The 26,252-nt window shown below is 49.9% G+C and overlaps 2 protein-coding genes across 6 annotated transcripts; one reads left to right on the plus strand and one right to left on the minus strand.

Annotated features, from left to right (window-relative positions):
* The first annotated feature begins 242 nt into the window (after window positions 1–242).
* Srrm2 (serine/arginine repetitive matrix 2) lies at window positions 243–21,413 on the plus strand. Of its 5 annotated transcripts, XM_012947384.2 has the most exons (15): window positions 257–445; window positions 4,417–4,689; window positions 5,544–5,651; window positions 5,840–6,004; window positions 6,456–6,533; window positions 7,070–7,132; window positions 7,231–7,263; window positions 7,488–7,538; window positions 7,696–7,788; window positions 8,421–8,610; window positions 11,767–18,368; window positions 19,074–19,355; window positions 20,435–20,548; window positions 20,648–20,755; window positions 20,889–21,413. In XM_012947384.2, the coding sequence occupies exons 2-15, from the start codon at window positions 4,448–4,450 to the stop codon at window positions 20,896–20,898; spliced, it is 8,139 nt and encodes a 2,712-aa protein (XP_012802838.2). In that variant the 5' UTR covers window positions 257–445; window positions 4,417–4,447; the 3' UTR covers window positions 20,899–21,413. The 5 variants fall into 5 exon arrangements, with proteins under 5 accessions (XP_045017439.1, XP_045017436.1, XP_045017437.1 ...); XM_045161501.1 differs by lacking the exons at window positions 20,648–20,755; window positions 20,889–21,413 and adding an exon at window positions 19,648–19,850 and having other exon boundaries at window positions 256–445; XM_045161502.1 differs by lacking the exons at window positions 20,648–20,755; window positions 20,889–21,413 and adding an exon at window positions 19,693–19,850 and having other exon boundaries at window positions 256–445.
* Window positions 21,414–21,861: 448 nt separating this feature from the next.
* Elob (elongin B) lies at window positions 21,862–25,378 on the minus strand. Its single transcript, XM_045161505.1, has 4 exons — window positions 25,316–25,378; window positions 25,067–25,201; window positions 23,134–23,239; window positions 21,862–22,037 (listed from the first exon to the last, which is right to left on the minus strand). The coding sequence occupies exons 1-4, from the start codon at window positions 25,316–25,318 to the stop codon at window positions 21,925–21,927; spliced, it is 357 nt and encodes a 118-aa protein (XP_045017440.1). The 5' UTR covers window positions 25,319–25,378; the 3' UTR covers window positions 21,862–21,924.
* Window positions 25,379–26,252: the final 874 nt, after the last annotated feature.

Raw genomic sequence — 26,252 nt, forward strand, 5'->3', positions numbered from 1 at the left:
CCGCCCTTCCCCGCACTGCCCGACGGGACTGGAGGTTTCTAGGCCATAGACTGGAATCTCCTTTGCACTATTTAAACCGCCCGCTCCCCGGCCCCGCCCGCCATACTTCCTAGGGCGGATTCTACGCCTGCGCACTAGTCCGAGCGGCGTACTACAGCTCCCGGCGGGCCGTGCGGCTCGCGCGCGCGCGTTACGTCTTGACGCACTTCGCCGTGCTGACGTGCCAGCGTAGCCCAGGCAGGGGTGCGAGTGGCGCAGTCGGAGCCCGCTGCGGCCCCTGAGGAAGGAAGCAAGGAGTCGTCCGCGTCGGCTGAGGCGGGCAGAACAGCGACGCTGCGGCTTCAGGCCTCCAGGGACTCGAAGCTCGAGCAGCGGCCGCGACAGATCATCTCTTCCCTCGCCCCCTCGGAGGCGGCGTCGGCGGCGTCGTCGTCGTCGTCGTTGGGTGAGAGCGAGCGAGCGAGCGAGAGAGAGAGGGAGAAAAGAGAGAGGGGTGGGGGAGGGGCGACGGCCGCCCCGGCCCGAGGCCAAAGCGCGCGGAGAACGGCCTGGGCCGTGGTGCGCACGCGCTCGTTCGCCCTCAGCTCGCGCGGGCGCCCTGTTAAGGTTCGTCTTCCCCTCCCCCTCCCGCCGCCGCCGCCGCCGCCGCGCGGCCCGCGACGCCCCGCCCCTCCCCCACGGCCACGGCGCGCGCCGCCGCTCGCCCTCGGCTCCGCGCGAGCCCCGGCTTCTCGGCGCCCGGCCGTCTCCCCCCGGCCTCCGGCCTCCCGCGGGCGCCGCGCGGCCCCTCCCCCACCCTCGAGCCCGCGCTGCGCCGCGGCGCACATTCACGTCCCGCTCGCGTCGGCTCCGGAGTCAATTGGGGGTGTGTGTGTGTCCCCAAGTCGTAAAACAGCAACCTGAGATATAGTTATATAAGGCAGGCATTTTATATATATATATATATATATACACGCACACACGCATATACACATATATATGTTTTTTGTTTTCTTTTGCCCTGCATAATTTTTTTTTTTATTTGAGTAAAAAGTTGTGTTAGACCTAGGGGAGGCTTTTGGAGCTTTCCGTTGGCAAGAAAACCCTAAATAACGTGTTTTGGCTGCTTTACTGCCATTAGTTTGCAAGGCAACTCTTCGCCCTGCTAAGCGTCTGCTTTACGGTTCACCTAACATGTTTCTGAACCACACAACCTCGAAAAGGGTCTGTTGCCTCATAAGCATGGGCTTAAGTCTCTTCCTGAGTTAATATTTCAGCTTTGTGGATTCCATGGTGTCTAGTCAGCTAACTGTGTGCGCTCCAAGTGCTGAGCTGGCTGTATATACCTAAGGCCCACTTCCTGGATAGCCCTGTCCTCCTGTTTGGTGCCCTTTTTCTTTCTTTCTTTTTTTTTTTTTTGAGATAGGGTTTCACTTTTTTCTAGGCTGACCTAGAATTCACTATGTAATCTCAGGGTGGCCTTGAACTCACTGTGAACCACCTACCTCTGCCGAGTGCTGGGATTAAAGGCGTGCCGCCACCACGCCCTACTACAATATCTTGTTTTTTTTTTCGATTTCCATGATAGGGTCTCACTCTTAACTCAGTCAGACTGGCCTCGAATTAACTACGTAGTCTTAGGGTGGCCTTGAACGCACAGCAATCCTCCTACCTCTGCCTCCGGAGTGATGGTGTGGGCCACCATGCCCAGCAAGGTGCCATTTTATTTATTTAAATTAAAAAAGTTTACATCCCAAGGGGGCGGGTACAATGGATCCCCCAGGGCCTCCCAGCCACCGCGAACAAACTCCAGATGTATAATCCCCTTTGCATCTGGCTTTACGTGGGTGCTGGGGAAATGAACCCCGGGTCATCAGGCTTTGCAGACAAGTGCCTTGACTCGTCTAGCTTGGTGCCAGTTTTTAATCCTTGAATATCTTAATATGGTGTCCGCCTCCTAAATTTGTCATTCTGGTAATTTCCCAACAGAAAAAGAATTTGTTTCCCATTTTCTTTCTGCTCTTAACCTTGTGTGGCTTGCATTCCTGTCTGTACTAGTCTGAGTTGACTGGTTTTCGTAGTTTGTGCTATATTTTCTCCTTTTAATGTATTGAGTACTGCCTTGTATACTTAATCTATTCCCCCATTTCCGTTTTTTTTTTTTTTTGGATTAGTCCCTAAAAGTCCATTAAAACATTTATACCTTTTCTTACTTAATTATGAGAAACTGAATGATTATGGGTGTGTGCCAGGACTCCTGCCACTGCAGACAAGCTCTAAAGGCATGCACCACTTTGTGCATCTGACTTTACATGGATTCTTGAGAATCGAACCTAGGTTGTTAGGTTTTGCGTGCAAGGGCCTTTAACTGCTGAGCCATCTCTCCAGTATTCCCTTATTACCCCCTCCCCTCCCAAATCAGCTTTCTTGTTTTCCTTTTTTAGGGAGTGGGAGGGGAGAGAGAGAGTGTGAGAGAGAGAGAGAGTGTGTGTGTGTGTGTGTGTGTGTGATGTGATATGATATGAAAATGTGGGTAAATGGCTAGGCTGAAATAATTGCAGGCCAGAAACCTGCAAGGGACAAGGGTGGGACATGAAGAACTGATAAAGACCCTAGAATTAGAGCGGGGAGGATTGGTTTTAGAAAAATAGTGGTTAAAGAAAGGTAAAGAAACTGATTTCTTGGGCCACAAAGATTTTTTTTTCCCATTTCTTGCTGAATATACACTGTCTCTTAAATTTAGCTTCATCTGTCTGTACTTTACCCTAGTACAATAGTTACTGTTCATTGCTCTTATTTATCTCATCCGCTATTGGGTAGGGACCTATACTTAGACTTGAGGTGGAAAAAACTCATGTGGGTAGCTGTCTTCCATTCAACATCTCCCATATTTTCTCTCTTTTTTTTCTTCGAGATAAGGTCTCACTCTAGCTCAGGTTGACCTGGAATCTACTATGTAATCTCAGGGTGGCCTCAAACTCAACAGTTCTCCTACCTCTGTCTCCAGAGTGGGATTAAAGGCATGAACCACCACATCTGCCCATTACTCTAGATATTAGTATGATGCTTCCTGGAATTTTAGCTTTTTTTTTTTTTTTTTTTTTTTTTTTTGAGGTAGGGTCTCTAGCCCAGTTTGATCCTCCTACTTCTGGCTCCCAAGTGCTGAGATTAAAGGTGTGCAGCACCGCACTGGAGAAGACATTTTACAAGTGCAACCTTTCTTTTATCCAGTGCCATCTCTTCTGTCTGTTATTGTGGTGGTTTTTTCCCTGAGCTATTTTCTTTTATGCTCTGTGAACCTGTCTTGGAGAGGATGTGTTGGAGAAAGAAGTAGAGCGTACATATAGGTGAAAGGGATAACGAATAAGAAATCTAGTCAGAAAAATTGGGGCTTGAGTCTTTCAGGTATGATGGGGTTAAAAAGATAGAACTTGGCAGGAGGCACAGGGTTAAAGGCAAGACTGAGAAAGAAAATTAGGAAGTACAACAGGGTAATTAATTAGTAGGGAAAGTCAACAGTTGGACATGAAAGAAAATGAGGTATAGAGATTGAGGGTTTATCTAGATGTCTTTAGGGTAAGGTATGTAGAGAAAGTAGTCGGAATAGAGGAAGCTGATTTGATGTGTTTAAATAGAGCAATTGAGTTGAAAACAGGCAATGGTTAACAAGATCTAGGAGCTGCAAATCGTGCTGTACCTTATTACTGGGAAGGAGACTGGAGGAGTAAAATATTAGTTTAACAGATAGCTGTAATGCTTGGAATCTAAGAAGTGGCTCCCCTCCAGGTGAAGTATGAGATTATATATCCATGGTCTGTTTCTGATAATTCCTGTAGTTTAAGAGACCCCATAAGACACTTGGTTTATGTTGAGCCAGTCTACCTATTCAGATGCCTTAGTCTGTTTAGTCCATTTTGTATTGTACGAGTTAGCCTGAAAGTTTCAGTTATATTCTTTGAAGAGTTCTTTGAACATGGATTGTAGGTCCTTAAGTGCTTCTGTTCTTGGTGTGTGTTGTGCCATTTGGAGGACTCAGTGCTAGAGGTTATATGTTAATGGATATTTGGTGAATATACCACTTGTATGTATTGTGGCCAAAGAAGAGTAAAGATTGTGGAGAGGTTGGAGAGAAAACAGGATTCTTGCTTTCTCAGAGTAGAAAGAAATGTAGGTGACAGGAAGTAGGTGAAAGTGCATTGAGAGAAAAGACTAAGAAAAGAACTGTGCTGTGATTTGGTGGAAAGGAAGCAGTGAGGATGAGGGAAAGGGGTTTGTTTATTAGACTAGGGGAATGAGGATGCTTCATGCAGCTAATGGAAATTCAGTGTGAGGATAAGTGTTGTACTAGCGAAGAAGAGAGCAGGGATGTGTGGGAGGTGTGGTAAGTGGTTAGTTTGGGGCCAGGGGCCTGACCCGTGTCTCCCCGCTCCCCCCCAGGAGCGGTAGTGCCCCCCCTGGGCACAGGGCCATGTACAACGGGATCGGGCTGCCGACGCCCCGGGGCAGCGGCACCAACGGCTACGTTCAACGCAACCTGTCCCTGGTGCGGGGCCGCCGGGGTGAGCGGCCTGACTACAAGGGAGAGGAGGAACTGCGGCGCCTGGAGGCTGCCCTGGTGAAGCGGCCTAATCCTGACATCCTGGACCACGAGCGCAAGCGGCGCGTGGAGCTGCGATGCCTCGAGCTGGAGGAGATGATGGAAGAGCAGGGGTGAGGGAATGGGTGGGGACAAGCTAAGCACTGAGTGTGAGTGCAGGGTGTTAGGTGGGATGTGTGGAACTTAGTGCTGGTGAGAGAGTCCTAAAAAGGAGTTGCAGGGGTGAGGGAAAGAGCTGAAGAATTGAAGAGTTAAGAGAGAGTATACAGTGGGAGGTAAGAACACTGAGCATAAAATAGGAGCTGGTAAGGGGGGGATTCTGAATTTTTTATATGTGAGAAAAGGGGGGCCATGGAGGAACAAAAATGTGTTGTAAGGGAGAGACAGGAAAGTAGTCCTCAGTCATGAGATGTGCTAGGTAGCTTGATAGGTGTTGTCATTGGTAGGAAAGAGAAAGGTAGATGGATTTAAGGATTGAGACCTTGGAAAGTGGCAAAGGAATTAAAATAGGAATTGGAAGAATGCTCGAATAGAGGACATCATGAGCTTGGTAGGGAAGTGAAGTTTTGGAAAAGGAGCACACTCAGGTAGAAAATAATTTAGAGTACTGGTTTTCAGACTGGAGTTCATGGCACCCCTTTTATACAGTGTACCTTCCTTTGGAATCTGAAAAAATAAAAGATCTATTCTTGTTGAAGGTTGGAAAGGAACACAGGAATGTGGCCAGCTCCTCTTGGCCCTTGAATTGTAGCATGTTTAAAATCCTCTGTTCTAGAGGGCCTAGTGAATAAAAAGTAGGAGGGTGATGGGGGAAGATAAGAAAAACTTTAGGGACTTTGGGTAATAGTGAAAAGTTCTGTGTGTGTATGGAGAAGGAAAGGATTCTGTTGGGAAAGAAGGGAAGTGAAAACCTGGGATTTGGAAAGTATCTTCTAAAGCTCTAACCTTGAAGGGATTTGTCCTTCAGGTACGAGGAACAACAAATTCAGGAGAAAGTGGCGACTTTTCGACTCATGTTGCTGGAGAAGGATGTGAACCCTGGGGGCAAGGAAGAGACCCCAGGGCAGAGGCCAGCGTGAGTGTTGAGCTCTCTTCCTTCCTCTGGATTCCATCCTGCTTAGTGCTGCTGCTGTCTTTTCACCTTACCTGGGACTTGATTTTTGCCTTCTTTTATCCCATGGCTAATGTGGCTTCTGCTTACCGAATGTGGTGCTGCTGTTTGCTCCCTATATCCTTCAGATTTTTGTGTTTTTCCCCCACTAGGGTGACTGAGACCCATCAGTTGGCAGAATTGAATGAGAAGAAGAATGAGCGACTCCGTGCTGCCTTTGGTATTAGTGATTCCTATGTGGATGGGAGTTCTTTTGATCCTCAGCGTCGTGCTCGAGAAGCTAAACAACCAGCTCCTGAGCCTCCCAAACCTTACAGGTACTCAAGATCAAAAAGGTAGAAACCAGGGACCGGGGAGAAAGCTCAGTGGTTGAAGTAACTTGCTTACAAAACCTACCAGCCCAGGTTGAATTCCCAATTTGCCCGTTAGCCAGGTGCAAAAAGTGATGTAAGCATAACACATTTGTCTGCAGTGGCAGGAGGGTCTGGTGCGCACATATGCACATGCAAATAAAAAAAGAAACTGGAAGCCAGTATTCTCATTCTTGTCCACCCCCTCACTAAGCACCTTATTACTATCATTTTGTGGACTTTTCCCCAAATTCTTAGGATTTTTGTTGTTGTTTTGGGGTCAGAAATTGGCCCTAGCATCCAAAGTCTCTTTGTAATCACCTCCCCCCCCCCCAGTGGTAAGGCCTTGTGCTTGCTGGGCAGGCATTACACTGAGCTAAGTCCCCAATCCCACGTCTCTTTATTCCTTTTTCCCCAGCCTTGTCCGGGAGACCAGCAGTTCCCGCTCTCCAACCCCAAAGCAAAAGAAGAAGAAAAAGAAGAAAGACAGAGGACGGTAAGTCTGTTGGACCAATCCTTTGGTGTACTTGAGGAGGCTGCTTTCAGTGAGCAGAGCATTCATTGTAAGAAAGAATGGAAAAATGGAGTTATTATTTTGATCTCAACTGTCATGGGAAATGTATTTGCTTAGTGGGGAATGGTTGAGTCTAGTCCTGTTTCCCCCTCCCCCCAAATGTCCCAGCAGCATTTTAGATTTCTGAAATTTTCTTTTTCTTTTTTTGAGGTAGGGTCTCACTCTAGCCCAGGCTGACCTGGAATTCACTATGTAGTTTCAGGGTGGCCTCAAATTCCTGATGATCCTCCTACTTCTGCCTCCTGAATGCTGGGATAAAAGGTGGGGAACCACCTGAAATTTTCTTAATTTTAGGTTGTACTTTAAGGAGTTTATATATATTTTGCAGTGAAGTTCTGGATTTAGGTTGGACCACCGATACTGGGGTTGTTTGGATGCTTTGGAATAACCTTTGAGAATTAATAGGGGAAAGAGTCAGAGGCCAAGTAGAATGACCTTGCTTCTGAACCCATTTTCAGCCGCTCAGAGAGCAGCTCTCCCCGTCGGGAGAGGAAGAAGAGCTCCAAGAAGAAGAAGCACAGGTATGAGGTGGGAGAAATCCTTAGAATGAGTGGGGGCAGCTTGTTGAGGTCAGTTGTGAGATTAAGGTGGTGGTTTTTTTTTTTTCCTCCCCCAACAGGTCAGAATCTGAGTCCAAGAAACGGAAGCACAGGTAAGAGCTCTTTGGCTTTGAGGGGAGACATAGTAGCATAGCATATTAGAAGTGATGAGTTACTGCTTGATAGTTGTGGTCACTTTATTTGATATTTAAGAGTTCTTTTTCTCGGAATAAAGCTCCATTCTTCAACTTTGTTACTAATAAACATTTCCAGTTTTTTATATTTTATTTTTTCATTGTCTTAAAAAATATTTTCACAATCATGCCTTGTTTCTCAGGTCTCCCACTCCAAAGAGCAAACGTAAATCAAAGGACAAGAAGAGGAAGCGGTAAGTGTATTTTGAGAGAAATTTACTTTGTAGGTAAATGACCTCTTAAGGAAGAGGGCAGAATCATTTGTGCCCTGGCTAGTGGTGAGGGGTTGATGCATTTGAGAATCCAATATGGGAGTATAGCCTCTAGAGCCATGTGGTGGTTTTCTTTCAGGTCTAGAAGTACAACACCAGCTCCTAAGAGCCGTCGGACCCACCGTTCAACCTCTGCTGACTCTGCTTCCTCTTCTGATACATCTCGTAGTCGGTAAGGGGTAGTCCAGGAGGAAGGGAGGGAGAGGGAATGATGGGTTAATCAATTTAATATTTATTGAGCGCCCACGGTGTGCTAGGCGCTGCACAGACCATTCCGAAGACACGGTCCCTGCCCTCTAGGAGCTGACAGGCTAAAGCAACAGGATGGACAGACATATACATTTCCCCTTGTCTTTTATTTTATTTTATTTAATTTATTTTATTTTGTTCTTTCTGATGTATATGGACTGCCAGAATAGGGGGAGGGGAATGGGTTGCTGGTGGTGTCTGGGGGAGGAAGGAATCCTTACCCTGGCTTCATTAATCGGGGAAGGCTTCCTGAAGGAGGTGGGCTCAGAGGTGAGTTGTGAATGAAGTGGGTAGGGAATGGCCTGGGTGGAGGGTTTGGAATGTTGGAGGGAGGGAAGTAAAGGGGCAGAGGGAGTACATTGTTTGGGACTATTGGGAAGAGATGGAACAAAGAGGACTGAGTTGGCATTTCTGTAAATGATTGAGTAGTGACTAAAAGCTTTTTGGAAGAGGATTGTGCAGATAGGAAAGGTGATTGGGAGCTGGGAGGAGGGGGTTCTCTGTTACCCCTTGATCTTATTTCTCTGCTCTTCCCTGCCCTCCATTAACTCATAGGTCTCGAAGTGCTGCTGCTAAAATCCATACAACTGCCTTGACTGGGCAAAGTTCACCCCCTGCTTCAGGGTGTCAAGGGGAGGGAGATGCACCTTCTAGTGAACCAGGTACCAACAACAAACAGCCTAGCAGCCCAGAGCCCTCTACAAAGCAGCCAGGCAGCCCTTATGAAGACAGAGACAAGAAAGAGGTATGTTCTTGAGCCAGTGGGTGTTCATTGGATTACCAGGGCATGGATTTTAAAGTCAGATATACTGAGTATAGTAGTTTATTTAAATAAATGCAAGTTGTTTTTTTTTTTTTTTCCCCTTGAGGTAGAGTCTTAGTCTAGCTCAGGCTGACCTGGAATTCACTATGTAGTCTCAGGGTGGCCTTGAATTGACAGTGATCCTCCTGCCTCTGCCTTGGAGTGTTGCTGGCATTAAAGGCGTGAACTACTATGCCTGGCTCTTGCCTTCTCCTCAAGGGAGATTATAGTCCAGGCACTATGTAGTCTCAGGGTGGCCTTGAACTCAGCACTTCTTAAGTGCTGGGATTAAAGGCATGCACCACCACACCCGGCTGTTTGGTTTTTTTGAGACAAGGTCTCTAGCTCAAGTCTGACCTGGAGCTTACTCTCTATATAGCCCAGGTAGGCCTGGAACTCAAGGAAATCTTTCTACCTGGGATTAAAGGCATACAGCCTTAGCAGGTTCTTATTTCTGCAGGCAGATGCTGTACCTGTGAGCACATTCCCCAGGTTCTTCTGTATTCTACTTTAGTTAATCAAGTCCTTGTATAAATTTGCAAGGCTTAGAATTATGACTCACTGAATTATGACATCCTTACAGTGACACTTTGTGGGATAGTAAGTAGGCCTTCATACTAGTAACCTGTTTATATATGTACTAGAAAAAGTGGAACAAAAGCTTTTTGTTGTGTGTGGCTGGCTTTACATGGGTACTGAGGAATCAAAACTGGCTGTCAAGCTTTGCAAGCAAGAACCTTTTAACTGCTGAGCCATTTCTGCAGCCTAAACGTAGTTTAACTGCCATTACTACTTACTTTTTCTGTGTTTTTATTACATGAAGGTTATGACAATAAAATTTCCAGCCCATTGAGTTGTTGCTACCAGTCTGAAAATAACTTAAGGGATGGTCTTTTTTAGTAGCTTCTGTTTTATTTACTTTGGTTTTTCCAGGTAGGGTCTCACTCTAGCGCAGGCTGACCTGGAATTCATTATGTAGTCTTAGGGTGGTTTCAGAATCATAGTGCTCCTCCTACCTCTGCCTCCTGAGTGCTGGGATTAAAGGCGTGTGTCACCATGCCCAGCTAATCTTTTTTTTTTTTTTTTTTTTAAGCATCTGTTCCCAAGAGATTGTAACAGTCACTTACACAGGAACCTTGTCTTTTTAATATTTATTTATTTATTTAGAGGTAGGGAGGGAGAATGAAAATGGGTAAGCCAGGGCCTCCAGTCACTGATTTACTTATTTTTGGTTTTGTTACAGAGAGACAGACAGACAGACAGACAATGAAAATCTGCATACTAGGGCTTTTAGCGGCTGCAGACTACAGACACATGTGCCACCTTATGCATCTGGCTTATGTGGGTCTTGTGGAGTTGAACATGCGTCCTTTGTCTTTGCAGGCAAGCACCTTAACCATTAAGCCATTCCTCCAGTCCCATATCTTTTTTCTTTCATCTAGAGCTTTCCAAATTTTATTGGGTCACTTCAGACACTTACCCATTTTTCTGTGTTTTTGAGTTCTATATTTAAGGTATTTATAATTTAGTTTCTCCCTGCACTTCAGCAGGCTTGGTTAGCCCACCCTCCACCAATGTTGAGGAACAAATCCGAGGACTCGTGCTAAGCAAATGGCTCTGCCACTTAACTATACTGTAGAAGTTAGTCAAATTTTTTTTTTTGAGGTGGGTGTTTCACTCTAGCCTAGGTTACTTGAGACTTACCTTGTAACCTCAGTTGGCCTTGAAATTAGAGCCACCCCCCTGCCTCACCTTCCTGAGTGCTGGGACTAAAGTGTGTGCTACCATGCCCTGTTCTGGTCTAACTTTTTATCATTCTCAAACTTTTGCTCTTGGTTCATCTGTGTTTATTTTATTTTTGTTTATTCTAGGTAGGGTCTTGATCTCCAGTCCAGGCTGACCTGGAATTCACTATGTAGTGTCAGGGTAGCCTTGAACTCACAGCAATCCTACCTCTGCCTCCTGAGTGCTGGGATTAAAGGCATTTCCACCAAACCTGGCCTTGTTTCTTTCTTTTCCTTTTCCCTTTCCCTCCCTCTCTCCCTTTTTCTTTTTTTTTTATTCTTTTCTTTTTTAAAATTTTTATTAGCATTTTCCATGATTATAAAAAAATATCCCATGGTAATTCCCTCCCTTCCCTCCCCCACACTTTCCCCTTTGAAATTCCATTCTCCATTATATTACCTCCCCATCACAATCATTGTACTTACATATATACAATACCACCTTCTTTTAAATTGAGACAGGGTCTCGCCCTAACCCAGGCTGACCTGGAATTCACTATGTAGTCTCAGGATAGCCTTTAACTTTTGATGATCCTTCTACCTCTGCCTCCCAAGTCCTGAGATTAAAGGTGTGTACCATCATGCCTGGCTCATTTGTTTCTTTTAATAACTAAGAAACTGCTCTCTCTTTTCATTAAAAACAAACTTTTGTGCCAGGCAAGGTGGTGCAGGCCCTTAATTGCAGCACTTGGGTGGTAGTGGTAGAAGGATCACCAAGAGTAAGAGTTCAAGGCCACAGAGACTACATAGTGAATTCTAGGTTGGCCTAGAATAGAACGAGACTCTACCTTAAAAAACCAAAACAGACCTTTAGGACTGGGTGTGGTGGTGCACACCCTTATTCCAGCACTCAGGAAGCTGAGGTAGGATTTTCTTGAGTTCCAGGCCATGATGAGACTACATAGCACATTCCACGCCAGCCTGAGCTAAAACAAGATGCTACCTCAAAAAAACGAAAAGAAAGAAAATACCTGTTGGGTGTGTTGGGGGTGTTGGAGTTACAGAAAGCTCTGAATTCCATCCTTAGCACCGAACTACAAATAACCTTTTACCCCTATTCTCAGAACATTTGGTAATGGTATATAGATAAAGTATTAGTCTGCATTTTTTCCTTTGGTTGATGGAGAACAGATTTGTCTATTTTTTTTCCATTATGTTTTATGTTACATCATGATATTGAACATGACTGATGAGGAAAAGGGCCAATTGGTATAATGTATGTAAAGAAAAGCTTTATCAGAAAGTGTTTAGGATCTTGTAGATGATCTGAACTTCTGGTGTTTATCCCTGTTCCTACTTTCTCTTCTACTCTTAGAAATCGGCAGTTCGACCTAGCCCCTCTCCGGAAAGGAGCAGCAGCACAGGCCCAGAACCTCCTGCTCCCATTCCGCTCCTTGCTGAGCAACATGGCAACTCCCCACAACCCATTTCAACATGCCAGGAACCAGTTAAGCACTCATCTGAGGTCTCCCCAACCCGAGGCCGATCAGCACCTAAGTCTCCTGAGAATCCTCCCCAGTCTTCTTCCTCAGAGAGCTCTCCACCATCCCCTCAGCCTACCAAAGTTTCCCGGCATGCCAGCTCCTCCCCTGAAAGTCCTAAGCCTACACCAACCACTGGGGCCCGCCGAGAGATTTCTTCTTCTCCAACATCCAAGAATCGCGCACATGGCCGATCAAAGCGGGATAAATCACATTCTCATACCCCCTCACGTAGGGCAGGAAAGTCTCGTAGTCCTGCCACTACTAAGAGAGGGCGATCTCGGTCTAGAACCCCTAATAAGAGAGGTCATTCTAGGTCCCGGTCCCCTCAGTGGCGTAGGTCCCGGTCTGCACAGAGGTGGGGAAGATCTAGAAGCCCCCAGCGGCGTGGCCGCTCTAGGTCTCCTCAGCGCCCAGGCTGGTCCAGGAGCAGAAATAACCAGAGAAGAGGCAGGTCTAGATCAGCAAGACGAGGCAGGTCACACTCTAGATCTCCAGCCACCAGGGGTAGATCCCGTTCTAGAACACCAACTCGACGGGGTAGGTCCCGCTCTAGAACGCCTGCCAGGCGGCGATCACGATCCAGAACACCTACTCGGCGTAGGTCTAGGTCGAGAACACCAGCCCGGAGGGGCAGATCCCGTTCGAGAACACCTGCTAGGCGCAGATCTAGGACCCGGTCACCCGTACGCAGGCGATCTCGTAGCAGGTCACCAGCTAGGAGAAGTGGCAGGTCACGGTCTAGAAGCCCCGCCAGGCGTGGCCGCTCACGTTCTAGAACACCAGCGAGAAGAGGGAGGTCACGGTCTAGAACTCCCACCCGACGTGGTGGCCGCTCACGCTCTAGAACACCTGCCAGGAGAGGGAGGTCTCGGTCTAGAACTCCAGCAAGACGAAGATCGCGTAGTAGGAGTCTAGTTAGACGAAGATCTCACTCCCGAACACCACAAAGAAGAGGAAGGTCTGGCTCATCATCAGAGCGGAAGAACAAATCTAGAACATCTCAGAGGAGGAGCAGATCTAACTCAAGCCCAGAAGTGAAAAAGTCCCATGCTTCTTCAAGGCGGAGCAGGTCTCTTTCTTCATCACGTTCCAAAACAAAATCTTGCTTGTCTTTGAGGCGGAGCCCTTCAGGATCCTCTCCAGGTCCCAAACAAAAATCACAGACACCAACACGACGAAGTCGCTCTGGATCTTCACCACCTAAACAGAAATCTAAAACACCACCAAGGCATAGTTTATCTCCTCACCCTAAATTAAAATCTGGAACACCACCAAGGCAAGGGTCTGTAACAAGTCCCCAGGCCAATGAACTGTCTGCAACTCCACAAAGACAGAGTCGTTCTGAATCATCACCGGACCCTGAGGTGAAATCTAGGACCCCTTCAAGACATAGCTGCTCTGGGTCCTCTCCTCGAGTGAAATCTAGCACACCTCAGAAAGGAAGCCCATCTAGGTCATCCTCTCCACAACCCAAAGTGAAGATGATTTCTTCACCAAGACGAAGTTGTTCTGATTCCTCCTCACCAAGTCCTAGTAGAGTGACATCTAGAACACCTCCAAGGCAAAGCAGATCAGAGTCTCCCTGCTCCAAGGTGGAAGATAGATTGCTGTCAAGATATAGTCGTTCTAGATCTTCATCACCAGATACCAAAGTTAAACCTGGAACACCACCAAGACAAAGTCACTCAGGATCTACATCACCATACCCCAAAGTAAAGCTCCAAACTCCACCAGAGCAAAGTGTTTCTGGATCAAAATCACCGTGTTCCCAAGAGAAGTCTAAAGATTCACCACCACCAAGTTGCTCTGGGTCCTATCTAGGAGTGACTTCTAGCACACCACCAGGAGAGAGCTGTTTTGGCCCCACTCTGCAACAGGCAGGACAATCTCAAACTTCACCAGACCCCGGGTCTGATACTTCAAGTCCAGATGTGAGACAGAGTCACTTAGAATCTCCATCTCTGCAGAGGAAATCTCAGACATCTCCTAAGGGTGGTGGCATGTCCAGGTCCTCATCTCCAGTCATGGAGCTGGCACCCAGATCACCAACAAAACCAGATAGAAGTCCATTGTCAACAGGTCCAGTGCTTAAATCAGAAATGTCTCCTGAGCAGAGCACATCTCAGCCAGACCCTTTTATGCTTGACTCTAATCTTTATCCTGCAGTGGACTCTAACTCTCTTTTGGTACAGAGCAGTTTGGAACCTTCTGAGTCACAAGAGAAAATAGGCTTAACTCTTAAAGAAGATATTACTGCATCATCTCCTAGACCAAGAGACAAAATTAGTCCTGAAGACTCAGTTAGGCCCGAGTCCTCACCAGTGCTAAAAGACATACCTACAACCCCATCAAGGGAGAGAAGTGGAGCTGGGTCACCTCTGGATACAGGAGACCAAAGTAGTATATTACCTAAGTCAAGCCAAAGAGAGGAGTTTATGGAAGTGGTGGAGAAATCTGAACAACCACACCAAATTTTGCCTAGTTTGTCTCCAGAACTTAAGGAAATGGCTGGAAGTAACTTGGAGTCATCTCCTGAAATAGAAGCAAGACCTGCTGTGTTCACTGTTGACCAAAGTCAATCACAGGCTTCTTCAGAAGCTGTAGGAATTTCTACAGTGGCTTGTTGGGGTGTGCCACATATCTCCCCTGAACATAAAGAACTTTCTCATTCTCCTTCCCAGGAGAATATTGGATCCTCTTTAGAACCTAGAAACTTGCTACCTGTAACAGAAGTGAATACTGATTTTTCTCCTGAGGTAAAAGACTTGAATGGACCTTTCCTTAACCAGCTGGAGACAGAGCCATCTGCAGACATGAAAGAACAATTAACAATGTCCTCTAGGCGTAGCAGTTCTGAGTTATCCCCAGATGTAGTAGAAAAGGTAGGAATGTCTTCAGCTCACAGTGTCTCTTCACCTGTACTTGATACTGCACCCAGAACACCCTCAAGAGAAAGAAGTAGTTCTACATCGTCTCCTGAGCTGAAAGATGGCTTACCTAGAACTCCATCGAGGAGAAGCCGGTCTGGGTCTTCTCCAGGACTTAGAGATGGGTCTGGAACCCCCTCTAGGCATAGCCTTTCTGGGTCTTCTCCTGGAATGAAAGATATACCTAGGACTCCATCTAGGGGGCAAAGTGAATGTGAGTCTTCCCCTGAACCAAAAGCATTGCCTCAGACTCCTAGGGCAAGAAGTCGTTCTCCATCATCACCAGAGCTCAACAACAAGTGTCTGACTCCACAGAGAGAGAGAAGTGGGTCAGAATCATCAGTTGAACAGAAAACTGTGGCTAGGACCCCCATTGGGCAAAGAAGTCCATCAGGATCTTCTCAAGAGCTTGATGGGAAACCCATTGCATCTCCTCAGGAAGGGAGTGAGTCAGACTCTTCAGATTCTAAGGCCAAGACACGATCCCCACTTAGACAGAGGAGTCACTCTGGATCCTCTCCAGAGGTTGATAGCAAATCTAGACCTTCTCCCCGGCGCAGTAGATCTGGATCATCCCCTGAAGTGAAAGACAAGCCAAGAGTGGTGCCAAGGGATGAGAGTGGAACTGATTCCTCTCCTGAGCCCAAGGTACCTGCCCCTCGTGCCCTGCCCAGGCGAAGCAGGTCAGGTTCTTCAAGCAAAGGTAGAGGGCCTTCTGCTGAGGGAAGCAGTAGTTCTGAGTCCTCACCAGAACACCCACCCAAATCCAGAACGGCTCGGAGAGACTCCAGGTCCTCGGTGGAACCAAAAACCAAGTCTCGCACACCACCACGACGTCGCAGCTCTCGATCATCTCCTGAGCTAACTAGGAAGGCCAGAGTATCCCGAAGAAGTCGCTCTGCTTCCTCATCACCAGAAACCCGATCTAGAACTCCCCCAAGACGCCGCCGGAGCCCTTCAGTGTCTTCCCCAGAGCCAGCTGAAAAGTCGAGGTCTTCTCGGAGGCGGCGCTCAGCTTCATCTCCACGTACTAAGACAACTTCAAGGAGAGGCCGGTCTCCTTCACCAAAACCTCGTGGACTCCAGAGATCTCGTTCCCGCTCACGCAGGGAAAAAGCAAGAACGACCCGACGTCGAGATAGGTCTGGATCTTCTCAGTCAACCTCCCGGAGGAGACAAAGAAGCCGCTCTAGGTCTCGGGTCACCCGTCGGCGAAGGGGTGGCTCTGGTTACCATTCTAGGTCACCTACCCGGCAGGAGAGTTCTAGAACCTCTTCTCGACGCCGAAGAGGCCGCTCTCGGACACCCCTGACCAGTCGGAAGCGATCTCGATCACGCACCTCACCAGCCCCATGGAAACGCTCTAGATCTCGAGCCTCGCCAGCCACTCACCGGCGGTCCAGGTCCAGAACACCTCTTATCAGCCGACGTCGTTCCAGGTCTCGGACCTCACCTGTGGGTCGGAGACGGTCAAGGTCAAGAACATCAGTGAATCGGCGAAGGTCTCGATCACGAGCATCCCCAATGAGTCGAAGACGGTCCAGGTCCAGGACACCACCAGTAACCCGCCGTCGTTCAAGATCTAGAACGCCTGCAACACGCCGTCGTTCAAGATCTAGAACCCCTCCAGTGACTCGCCGGCGGTCCAGGTCTAGGACTCCACCAGTGACCAGAAGGCGATCTCGAAGCCGAACATCACCTATCACTCGCCGAAGATCAAGATCCAGGACATCCCCAGTCACTCGCAGAAGATCAAGATCCAGGACATCCCCAGTTACTCGGAGAAGGTCCCGCTCTCGAACCTCTCCAGTGACACGACGCCGTTCTAGATCCCGAACTCCTCCAGCTATTCGGAGACGCTCTAGGTCTCGAACACCATTGTTGCCCCGCAAACGTTCACGAAGTCGCTCACTTGCCATCCGCCGCAGGTCTAGGTCCCGTACTCCTCGAGCAGCTCGGGGCAAAAGGTCTTTAACAAGATCCCCTCCAGCCATTCGTAGGCGTTCTGCTTCTGGAAGTAGTTCTGATCGTTCACGTTCTGCTACTCCTCCAGCAACAAGGAACCACTCTGGTTCTCGGACCCCTCCTGTGGCACTCAGCAGCTCTAGAATGGGCTGCTTCAGTCGACCTAGCATGTCACCAACTCCCCTTGACCGTTGTAGATCACCTGGGATGCTTGAACCTCTTGGCAGTGCTAGAACACCCATGTCTGTCCTGCAGCAAGGTGGTGGCTCGATGATGGATGGTCCGGGTCCCCGAATGCCTGATCATCCAAGATCATCTGTGCCAGAAAACCATGCTCAATCTAGAATTGCACTTGCTCTGACAGCCATCAGTCTTGGCACTGCCCGGCCACCTCCGTCCATGTCTGCTGCTGGCCTTGCTGCGAGAATGTCCCAGGTTCCAGCTCCTGTGCCTCTCATGAGCCTCAGAACAGCACCAGCCGCCAATCTTGCAAGCCGAATTCCTGCAGCATCTGCAGCTGCCATGAACCTTGGCAGTGCCAGGTCACCTGCCATTCCAACAGCAGTGAATCTGGCTGACTCCCGAGCACCAACTGCAGCAGCTGCCATGAACTTGGCCAGTCCCAGAACAGCAGTGGCTCCATCAGCTGTGAACCTTGCTGACCCTCGAACCCCCACAGCTACGGCTGTGAACCTAGCGGGAGCCAGAACACCGGCTGCGTTGGCAGCTTTGAGTCTCTCAGGTTCTGGCACACCTCCAAGTGCTGCAAATTATCCTTCCAGCTCCAGAACACCACAGGCTCCTGCCCCTGCAAACCTGGTGGGGCCTCGATCTGCACATGCCACTGCTCCTGTGAATATTGCCAGCTCCAGAACCTCTGCAGCCTTGGCCTCTGCAAGTCTCTCGAGTGCTAGGATGGCTCCTGCATTGTCTGGTGCAAACCTTACCAGTCCAAGAGTGCCCCTCTCTGCTTATGATCGTGTTAGTGGCAGAACCTCACCCTCATTGCTTGACCGAGCCAGGTCTAGAACACCACCATCTGCCCCAAGCCAGTCTAGAATGACTTCTGAGCGGGCTCCCTCCCCTGCCTCCAGAATGATTCAGGCTCCTTCACAGTCTCTTCTCCTTCCAGCACAGGATCGGCCTAGGTCCCCTGTGCCATCTGCTTTTTCAGACCAATCCCGTTCTTCAGTTGCCCAAACAACCTCTGTAGCAGGGTCTCAGTCCCTTTCCTCTGGGACAGTGGCAAAGACCACGTCCTCTGCTGGTGACCACAATGGCATGCTCTCTGGCCCTGCTTCTGGGGTACCCCACTCAGAGGGTGGGGAGCCATCTGCTTCTGGGGCCCAGCAGCCTTCAGCATTAGCTACCCTGCAACCTGCAAAGGAACGGCGGAGCTCTTCCTCCTCTTCATCATCCTCCAGCTCCAGCTCCTCCTCCTCCTCCTCATCTTCATCGTCGTCATCGTCATCTTCTGGCTCCAGTTCTAGTGATTCTGAAGGCTCTAGCCTTCCTGCTCAACCTGAGGTGGTACTGAAAAGGTGAGGTAACTAGGGGAAATGAATGGGTATGGGTGGGGGAGTGGGGAGGGAAGAAATTTTGTCACAGGTACTACTTGGCTGTTGGAGATGTGGGGGACCTTGACCTTCAAGCTGGGGGGTAGAAGAGAATGCTGGGTGGGACTTTTGGTGGGAGGGATGGGACAGATGAACGTCTCCAAAGGTTAATTCTCTAGAGGATAATGATAAGTTTTCCGTCTCTACAGAGGACAGAACTAGAGGAAATGGACTTAATTTTACAGCAGGAGGGATGGCAGTTAGACCTCAAGAGGAACTCCCTGGGCTGGAAGGATCTTCAGAGGTCATCCCATCCCTCTCCCTGCCTCCAGGCAGGACGGCCCCTCCCCAGCCAACCTGCAGTCACAGGGGCCTCCCCAAGCTGCGGCTCTCCAAGGAAGGGAGACCACCCAGCTTCAGCTTCCACATCTGAGACCAGGGCCTTATTCCTCCATCAGGGACATTCTTGAGGTTTAACCTTGATCCCTTGTGCTGCCAGCCCCAGCCTGTTGCTTGTGTTAGCAGAGGTTGGGTCAGCTTGGGCCACTGCTCCAGAGAAGTGCTCACTGGCCTGCCTTCATGTGCTCCCAGGGCCTTTCTCAGGCACCCCTCCCCCACTGCCATTCTTCTAGGCCAAGGAAGGTAGGGTTGGGGCAGCTTGTTCCTTGTGACACTGTTTTTTTCTCACAGGGTCCCTAGCCCCACCCCAGCCCCAAAGGAGACTGTTCGAGAGGGACGTCCTCAGGAGCCAGCTCCAGCCAAACGGAAGAGGCGTTCTAGCAGTTCCAGTTCCAGCTCCTCCTCTTCCTCTTCTTCCTCCTCCTCTTCCTCTTCCTCCTCTTCTTCCTCCTCCTCCTCCTCCTCTTCCTCTTCCTCTTCCTCCTCTTCTTCCTCCCCATCACCTGCTAAACCTGGCCCTCAGGCCTTACCCAAACCTGCAAGTCCCAAGAAGCAACCCTCTGGCGAGCAGAGGTGAGTACTGCCTTGCCTCAGGTGGAAGGGAGGTGGGGATGACTTCTCCAGAGTGGGGACCCTGGGTGAGGTCCTTGCTGGGTGCCTCATGTGGATGTCAGTGTCTGGTTGTGTGGGAGGAGTCCAGCGCTCCTCCCGTCCTCCCACAGTGCTGTGTTCTGGTCAAGGGCTGCACTATCAAAGTGGGGCTCAAGCCAGATCTGGGAAGTCCTAGGATTCTTCCTCCCCCTCCCCCCAACATGCAGCCTGGTCCCAGAGATTCTAGCTCTAAGTCTCCCCATTGCTGCTGCAGGGCTCTGGTCTGGCCACCGTCATCTTCTCCCGACTCTGTCCACAGCCTCCTCCCTGTCTCCCTGCCTCCACGCCATTCTCTTCCACACGTAGCCAGAGGGATCTTTCTAAAACGCACATCTGGTTACTTCCCTTCACTCCACAAATCCTTCCGGGACGCCCTGTGGCCTGCAGGATAAAGTGCCACCTCTGCGGGAATGGCGTGTGAGGCTCTTCAGCTGCCCTTGCCCACCCTGTGCTCCTCCTGTCCGCCCCCACACATGCCCCGTGCTCCGGTTATACCCAGCGCCTTGCAGTCTAAGGAGAGCCCCATGCCTTTGGACATGCTGTTCCTTCTGCCTGGGATTTCCTTGTCTGCCTGGTGAACTCGTTCTGCAAGACTCCACTCAAACAGCACCTTCAAGAAGACTGCCCTGCCCTTTCCCAACCCTGCCCAGGTTCCCATTCCCTGCCCAGGGTCCCCAGGCCCACGCACATCCATTCCTGCGGGGCTATTTCCCACACAGGGGGCTTGTGTGCCTCCCTTGTTGGCCTCCTTCACTACCAAACCAAGCTCTTCCAAGGGCAGGGACTCTTTATCTTTGCGTCCCCCGCTGCACCTTGTGCTCTGCCCACTGGGGGCACTCGGTGGATGGTGCGGGCGGATGGGTGAGTGCGGACAAAGGTGGGTCTAAGGTTGGCCCTGTGTGGTGTGAGGTTTGGTGGTCAGGACCTGGGTGGGTGGTCCTGAGTTCTAGCTGGTGGGTTTGAAAGTGCTTAGTGCTCTAGAAACCTACTCTGCTCCCCAGGTCTCGCAGTCCTCGGAAGCCAATAGACTCTCTCCGAGATTCCCGGTCTCTCAGTTACTCACCCGTGGAGCGTCGCCAGCCCTCGCCCCAGCCCACATCCCGGGACCAGCAGGGGTAAGACCCACAGCAAGTGTTGATTGATGTTTGGTCACCACTGACCAGTGCAGAGTTGAGGTACATTGGTGCCACCTTGGGACCTGTTGTCTTTTGCAGTAGCGAGCGGGTTTCCCGCAGAGGCCAGCGTGGGGACAGCCATTCTCCTGGGCACAAGCGCAGGAAGGAGACACCTAGTCCTCGACCCAATCGACATCGTTCCTCCAGGTCTGTCCCCTTGGTGGTCTGGCCTTTCTGAAAACTACTTTTTGGTGGGAAGAGGGGCCATTTATTTGTAATGTACCACATAGAAATCTGAACTTGAGGGTCTCCATAATGATGCTAGTCTTCTCTGTTGCAGGTCTCCATAAATTTTGAGGGATTCTACAACACCCCATGCTCTGGAGCACAGGAGTGCCCCTCATTTTCCCAGAAGAGCCATGGGAGAGATTATTTGCCTGTCCTCTTAAGCCCTGGCATTTGTGGGGGGGATCCTCTTCTATCCTTCCCCCTTTTTTCTTTGTTCCTGTGAAATGTTAATCTCTGTGAGTTTTTCTGGGTTCATGTGTTTGGGGGTTTGGGGTGGGAGGGACTGCAGGTGTGAGTTGGGTAGATAGGGGGAGATCAGTTCAGGATATGCAGGCCTAGAATCAGGCCCAAGGACTGGTGTAGTCCAAGTTCTGGGGGTGACAGATGGTTTTGAGACTTGGTAAGTTATATGCTCTTTGAAGGGGAAGGAGTGTAAGTTGATTGGTCCTACTTGACCCCCCCATTAGGTTGTGATTCCCTCCCCCCAACTTTCAAGTTTCTTAAGGCATTTGTTTTTTTTAAATCTGTACAGCAAGAGCAACTTTTTCTGTCAAATAAAAATAAGAAATGCAGGAAATGGGTCTGTATACTTTATTTTTTTAGGTGTGGAAATACAGAAATAGATGGGGAACTAACTTGAATTGTGGTCACAAGTCCCCAAGCTGCAAGTAATTAGGAAGTGGACTCATTCATTCCTCTAGGTTGTGGTTCTCATAGAACGTGTTTTGCAAAGATGGTCTTTTCTGACATCCAGAAAGAGTTGGAGCAGGAAAAAGTCTCCTGAGCGTGGTGGGCTAGCGTGATGCTTTCATCCCTATCCAGACAGGCCGGCTCGGGATCTTTAGTTCTCAGTCACTGCGTCTGGCTAGTGTGAGTGGCGGTCTGGGGATACGTTTTCAGCTGGCAGCATGGCAGGCAATCTGGCACGAGCCTGAAGGGGGTGGGAGACGGAGTTAGGACCCATCACAGGTTGACGCCTGGAGTTGGGAAGGAGGGCACAGAAAGAGGCAGCAACCAACCAGGCAGACACCCAAATCTCTTTTTATTGGGGGTAGGGAGGAATGGGCCTCAAAGTGGGCCTGGGGCCCTCACTGTACAGCTTGTTCATTGGCACTGCCTCCTGAGTCCTGAGGTTTCATCACATCTGGAAGCTCAGGAGGGCTGGAGAAGGGCTCAATGCGCAGGGCCTCGAAGGCATCATCTGCTCGGAAGAGAACAGAGCAACAAAACATTTATTCCTCCTCAAAACTTCTGCACGTCCTCATACTTGTTTTGAGGTGGGGTCTCATTCTAGCCCAGGCTGACCTGGAATTCACTACGTAGTCTCAGCAGCCTCGAACACTCAGTGGTCTTCCTACCTCTGCCAACGGCCTCCCTGATGTGTTTTCAGAGCTCTGGTGCCCCTACAAAAGGGCACTCCAGTAGGGGTATGGATTGTATTTTGTATGCACCAGCTCTACACATGCCTCAATGCCACCTCAACAGTCACCTTGTGGCAGACTACCATTTCTGGAGCAGTTACAGCAGGCATGCCTTGAGTGCCTCACTGTGAGGCTGGTGAGGAGGTGGGAACTCAGGCTGGGTGGGGCAAGAGATGGAGGACATAGCTTGTTGAGCTGAGACCTAGCCCAGTAGTCCAACCAAAAAGCAAACCCAGAACTGTATTCTATCCTTGGTCTCTCAACATTTTCTTACAAGGCAAAAACATAGGTGTTCTCCAGATATGATCTTGGAGCTAATGCCTGCCAAAGAATGTGGCTCTGGTAAGTGCCTTGCAGCCTGCTTCTCACCCATGACTCCCAATGGGACTTCTTGGCTTCCTCATCTGCACAATGGGATTAACGGCAATGCTAGTCTCCCAGGGCTATTGAAAACTGGGTGGAAGAGAAATACAGAGCATAATACCAAATGTCCCAGTAAGTCCTCTGTAAATCTGAGCTGTTACTTGGACTAGGACTTTTAAATCATCATTAAAAAGGCTTTAATGCCGGGCGTGGTGGCGCACGCCTTTAATCCCAGCACTCGGGAGGCAGAGGTAGGAGGATCACTGTGAGTTCGAGGCCACCCTGAGACTACATAGTGAATTCCAGGTCAGCCTGAGCCAGAGTGAGACCCTACCTCGAAAAACCAAAAAAAAAAAAGGCTTTAATTTCTACAAGCATCTTTTTTTTTCTTTCTTCCTTTTCTTTGGTAATGGGGAAATGGATAGGACTAGTTCCATGAAAGCTGGGAGCAACTACAAGCTCCTTGAAGATCCACTTCTCTGTTCCCAGACCATCACCCATAGTCCAGTTTACCTGCTCGGAAGGCCAGGCCCACTGTGGCTGGGGCCTGTGGTCTTGCTGTCTGGCTGGTGAAGCCACACTCTCCCAGCGTTTTCCCATCATCAAGGAGCTGGTCATCCTGAGGAGAGGAAAAAGTTTGGGGAGAGGTCTCAGAGAGGCAAGTACCAAGCCACTTTGAGGTAGTTTAGGGTGACTGGATCCCTCAGAGTAAAAAGCAAAAATGTCCTTGCAGCCTCCACTTTGCTAGAAGAGGATTGGGTCTCAGGCCTCTTCATCTCTAGCCTACAGGAGTTCCCAAGATCTGTTTTTCCATAAACTCAACCATGGTCCCTCCCTAGGCAGGAGTTCCTCTTTCCTAGAACTAAGATTCCTTAAAGGTGTCAGGCATGGTGGCACAGGCCTTTAATCCCAGCACTTGGGAGGCAGAGGTTGGAGGACTGCTGTGAGTTTGAGGCTGCCCTGAGAATTCCAGGTCAGCCTGGGATCCAGAGACAAAAAAAAAAAAAAAAAAAAAAATTCCTGGAAGCTTCAAATCTGATTGTGGTTGGTTCAGCCCCAAAACTTGGCATGGCTGGTTAGTTTGCCCCCCGCCCCCCTCAACGCCAATCTATAAATGACCCCATTTTGGGTCACAGGCAGGCTTTACCCCCCGCCTTCCTACATGGCAGAAGCACTCTACTTTTGCTTCTTAAAGCCTTTCTAAACCTTACCAACTGGTCTATGGATTTCCATGCCTTGAATTCATATGAGAAAATCTGGAGATAAACAAATTTATTGGTGCCTTGCCAGTATATACTGGTGTATTGGCGAGGAACCACAAAATTCCGTATTACTGGCCAGCGACTATACTGGAGACCTCCTGAAGTATGGCCCATGACCACAAGTACAAACATTCCAGAGCTATAGGCAAGAATTTTCAGAGACCCACTAGCCAATGATGACCCTGAACTTCTGATCCTCCAGCCTCCACCATTACAGATGTGTACTACCAAGCATGGTGACTGACATGTGCTGAGGATTGAACCCAGGGCTTCATGCATGCTAGGAACTCTTACCAACTGGGCTATATATTCCCAGGCCTTTGGGCTGCACCCCTACCCTGTCTTTGTTTTTTGAGATAGGATCTCACTCTAGCCCAGGATGAACTGGAACTCACACTGATTCTCCTATCTCAGCCTCCCAGAATGCTAAGATTAAAGGTATGTGCCACCACACCTGGCTCTGGGTAAAGCTTTTTTTTATGTCAAAAGTTTCTCAACCGAAAAAATGGGCTTACTGGGATTCCCAACTAATTGGACAGCCAAGGATTTCAATGGCCTACAGCAGCACATTAAACATTCAGAGCAGGACATGGCTCTTGCGATTAGCACTAAGTGTCTTCACAAAGTTAGCATGAGCAGGAATGGCGGGGGGGGGGGGGAGCCCTTTAGAGACTCGGGAAGCAAGTTTCTGTCCTGCAAAGGGTCAGCTCTTGTTTCCAGCTAGAATCAGATCAATGCACTTAGATGACTGACGTCACGATTCTGGGAAACCTGAATCGGGTTGATGCACCTGAGTCCCCACAGTGAGGACCCCAATTCCCCAGCCAGCCTTACTTTAGACAGCAAATGGTGTGTATAAGGTGAAAGGCACCGGTAGGCGATGAACAGTGGCTAGGTAGGGTTTGACCCATCTTCTAGACAGAACATACTCCATGTCTGCATTCATCGAGTCCCACCCCACCCTCGGGTAGCAGGATCTGGTGGGTGCGCGGTTCCTAGGCTGGCTCTGCCAAGACCTTCAGTCTGCAGACCACCGAGCCGGGCCTGTTTCCCCAACAGTTAGAGCAGGGAGGCCCGAAAGGGCGCGGCGGTCGAAGCTGTGGACATCTCGGGGCAACCTGAGACTCCGGCCGGACCTGCCGCCTCACACCCACGCGCGCAACCGACGTGCCCGCCCGTCGCACCTTGTACAGCCGCTGCTCGTCGGGCGGCCGCTTGAGGATGCCCTCGACGATGCGCTTCAGCTCGAACACGGTGCTCGATTCCTTGGCGTCCGTGAAGATGGTGGTCTTGTGACGCCGGATCATAAGAAACACGTCCTAGGGGGCGGCAGGCTCGTGTCAGCAGCAGCCTGCGGGTCGTCCCCCCACCCCGCCACCCCCGCCGCCCCCGGCCCGGCCCGGCCGCGCCGCCCCTCCCCCGCGCCCGCTCACCATCCCGGCGGCTGTCTCTAGCTCGACGCGCCGGCGCGGCCGCGCTCCGCCCCTTCCCGACAGCCCGCGCGCGACCCGGCGTGCCTTGCGCGCAGGCCCGCCCACTACGCCTGCACGCGGCCCCCACCCACGCCGGCGACGCCATTTTAGGTAACCGGAAGTGAGTCGCGCTTTGAGTCGAGCGCGGTAGCCATCTTGGTACCCGGCTGTTCCGGAGAAGCTACAGGGTGGACCCCGCCCCAGGAGTGGCACGGGTCGTTGTGTCATGTTGATGCTGTGCGGGGTAGGAGCTCAAGAATAGCTTTATTTGGAGAACGCCGCGCCAGCGAGATGGAATGATGTGGCAAGGCACTTGCGCTGTAACATTAGGGACCGGCTCGTACCCGCGGCTCTAGGACTTCTCTGGCCGCCATTTTGAGAAGGCGAACAGTTTGGGCCCTGCCGCCCTCTGCGGTGGAAGTCTTCCTCCAGTCTCAGGCTCGCACCTCAGGTTATCGAATCCAGTTCAGGGAACCTTGATGTCATGTGTTGTATGTAGGCAGACGTTATCAGGTCATCGAAAGAGGAGCCTCAACTCCGGCCTCCCTTGTTTGAAAAAGGAAGGAAGGGTGGCCCGGTGTGGTGGCGCGCTCCTTTAATCCCAGCACACGGGGAGGAGGAGGTAGGAGGATCACTTTGAGTTCATGGCCAACCTGAGACTTCATAGTGAATTCCAGGCATCCTGAGCTAGCGTGAGACCCTTACCCTGAAAAACTAAACAGAAAGGAATTGATTTAATCTAGAGTAAATCTCATTTACAGTCACTCAGTCTTCTGACCTTGAATGAACTCTGTACATTATAATCCCCTTTAAAAAATATTTATTAAGCCGAGTTTAGTGGTGGTTTCCTTTAATCCCAGCACTCGGAAGGCAGAGGTAGGAGGATCACTGTGAGTTT

Source organism: Jaculus jaculus, chromosome 11 (assembly GCF_020740685.1).
Source record: "Jaculus jaculus isolate mJacJac1 chromosome 11, mJacJac1.mat.Y.cur, whole genome shotgun sequence".
In the NCBI taxonomy this organism is placed as follows: Eukaryota; Metazoa; Chordata; class Mammalia; order Rodentia; family Dipodidae; genus Jaculus; species Jaculus jaculus.

Bases quoted from the DNA above. Each gene is read 5' to 3' on its own strand.
- Srrm2 (XM_012947384.2), top strand. From the start codon at position 4,448: ATGTACAACGGGATCGGGCTGCCGACGCCCCGGGGCAGCGGCACCAAC. The intron at 5,652-5,839 runs GTGAGTGTTGAG...TTCCCCCACTAG, and splicing joins ACCCCAGGGCAGAGGCCAGC to GGTGACTGAGACCCATCAGT. The intron at 8,611-11,766 runs GTATGTTCTTGA...TTCTACTCTTAG, and splicing joins AAGACAGAGACAAGAAAGAG to AAATCGGCAGTTCGACCTAG.
- Elob (XM_045161505.1), bottom strand. The intron at 23,240-25,066 runs GTGCGACGGGCG...TCCTCTCCTCAG, and splicing joins ACGAGCAGCGGCTGTACAAG to GATGACCAGCTCCTTGATGA. The intron at 22,038-23,133 runs GTAAACTGGACT...TCTTCCGAGCAG, and splicing joins GGGCCTGGCCTTCCGAGCAG to ATGATGCCTTCGAGGCCCTG.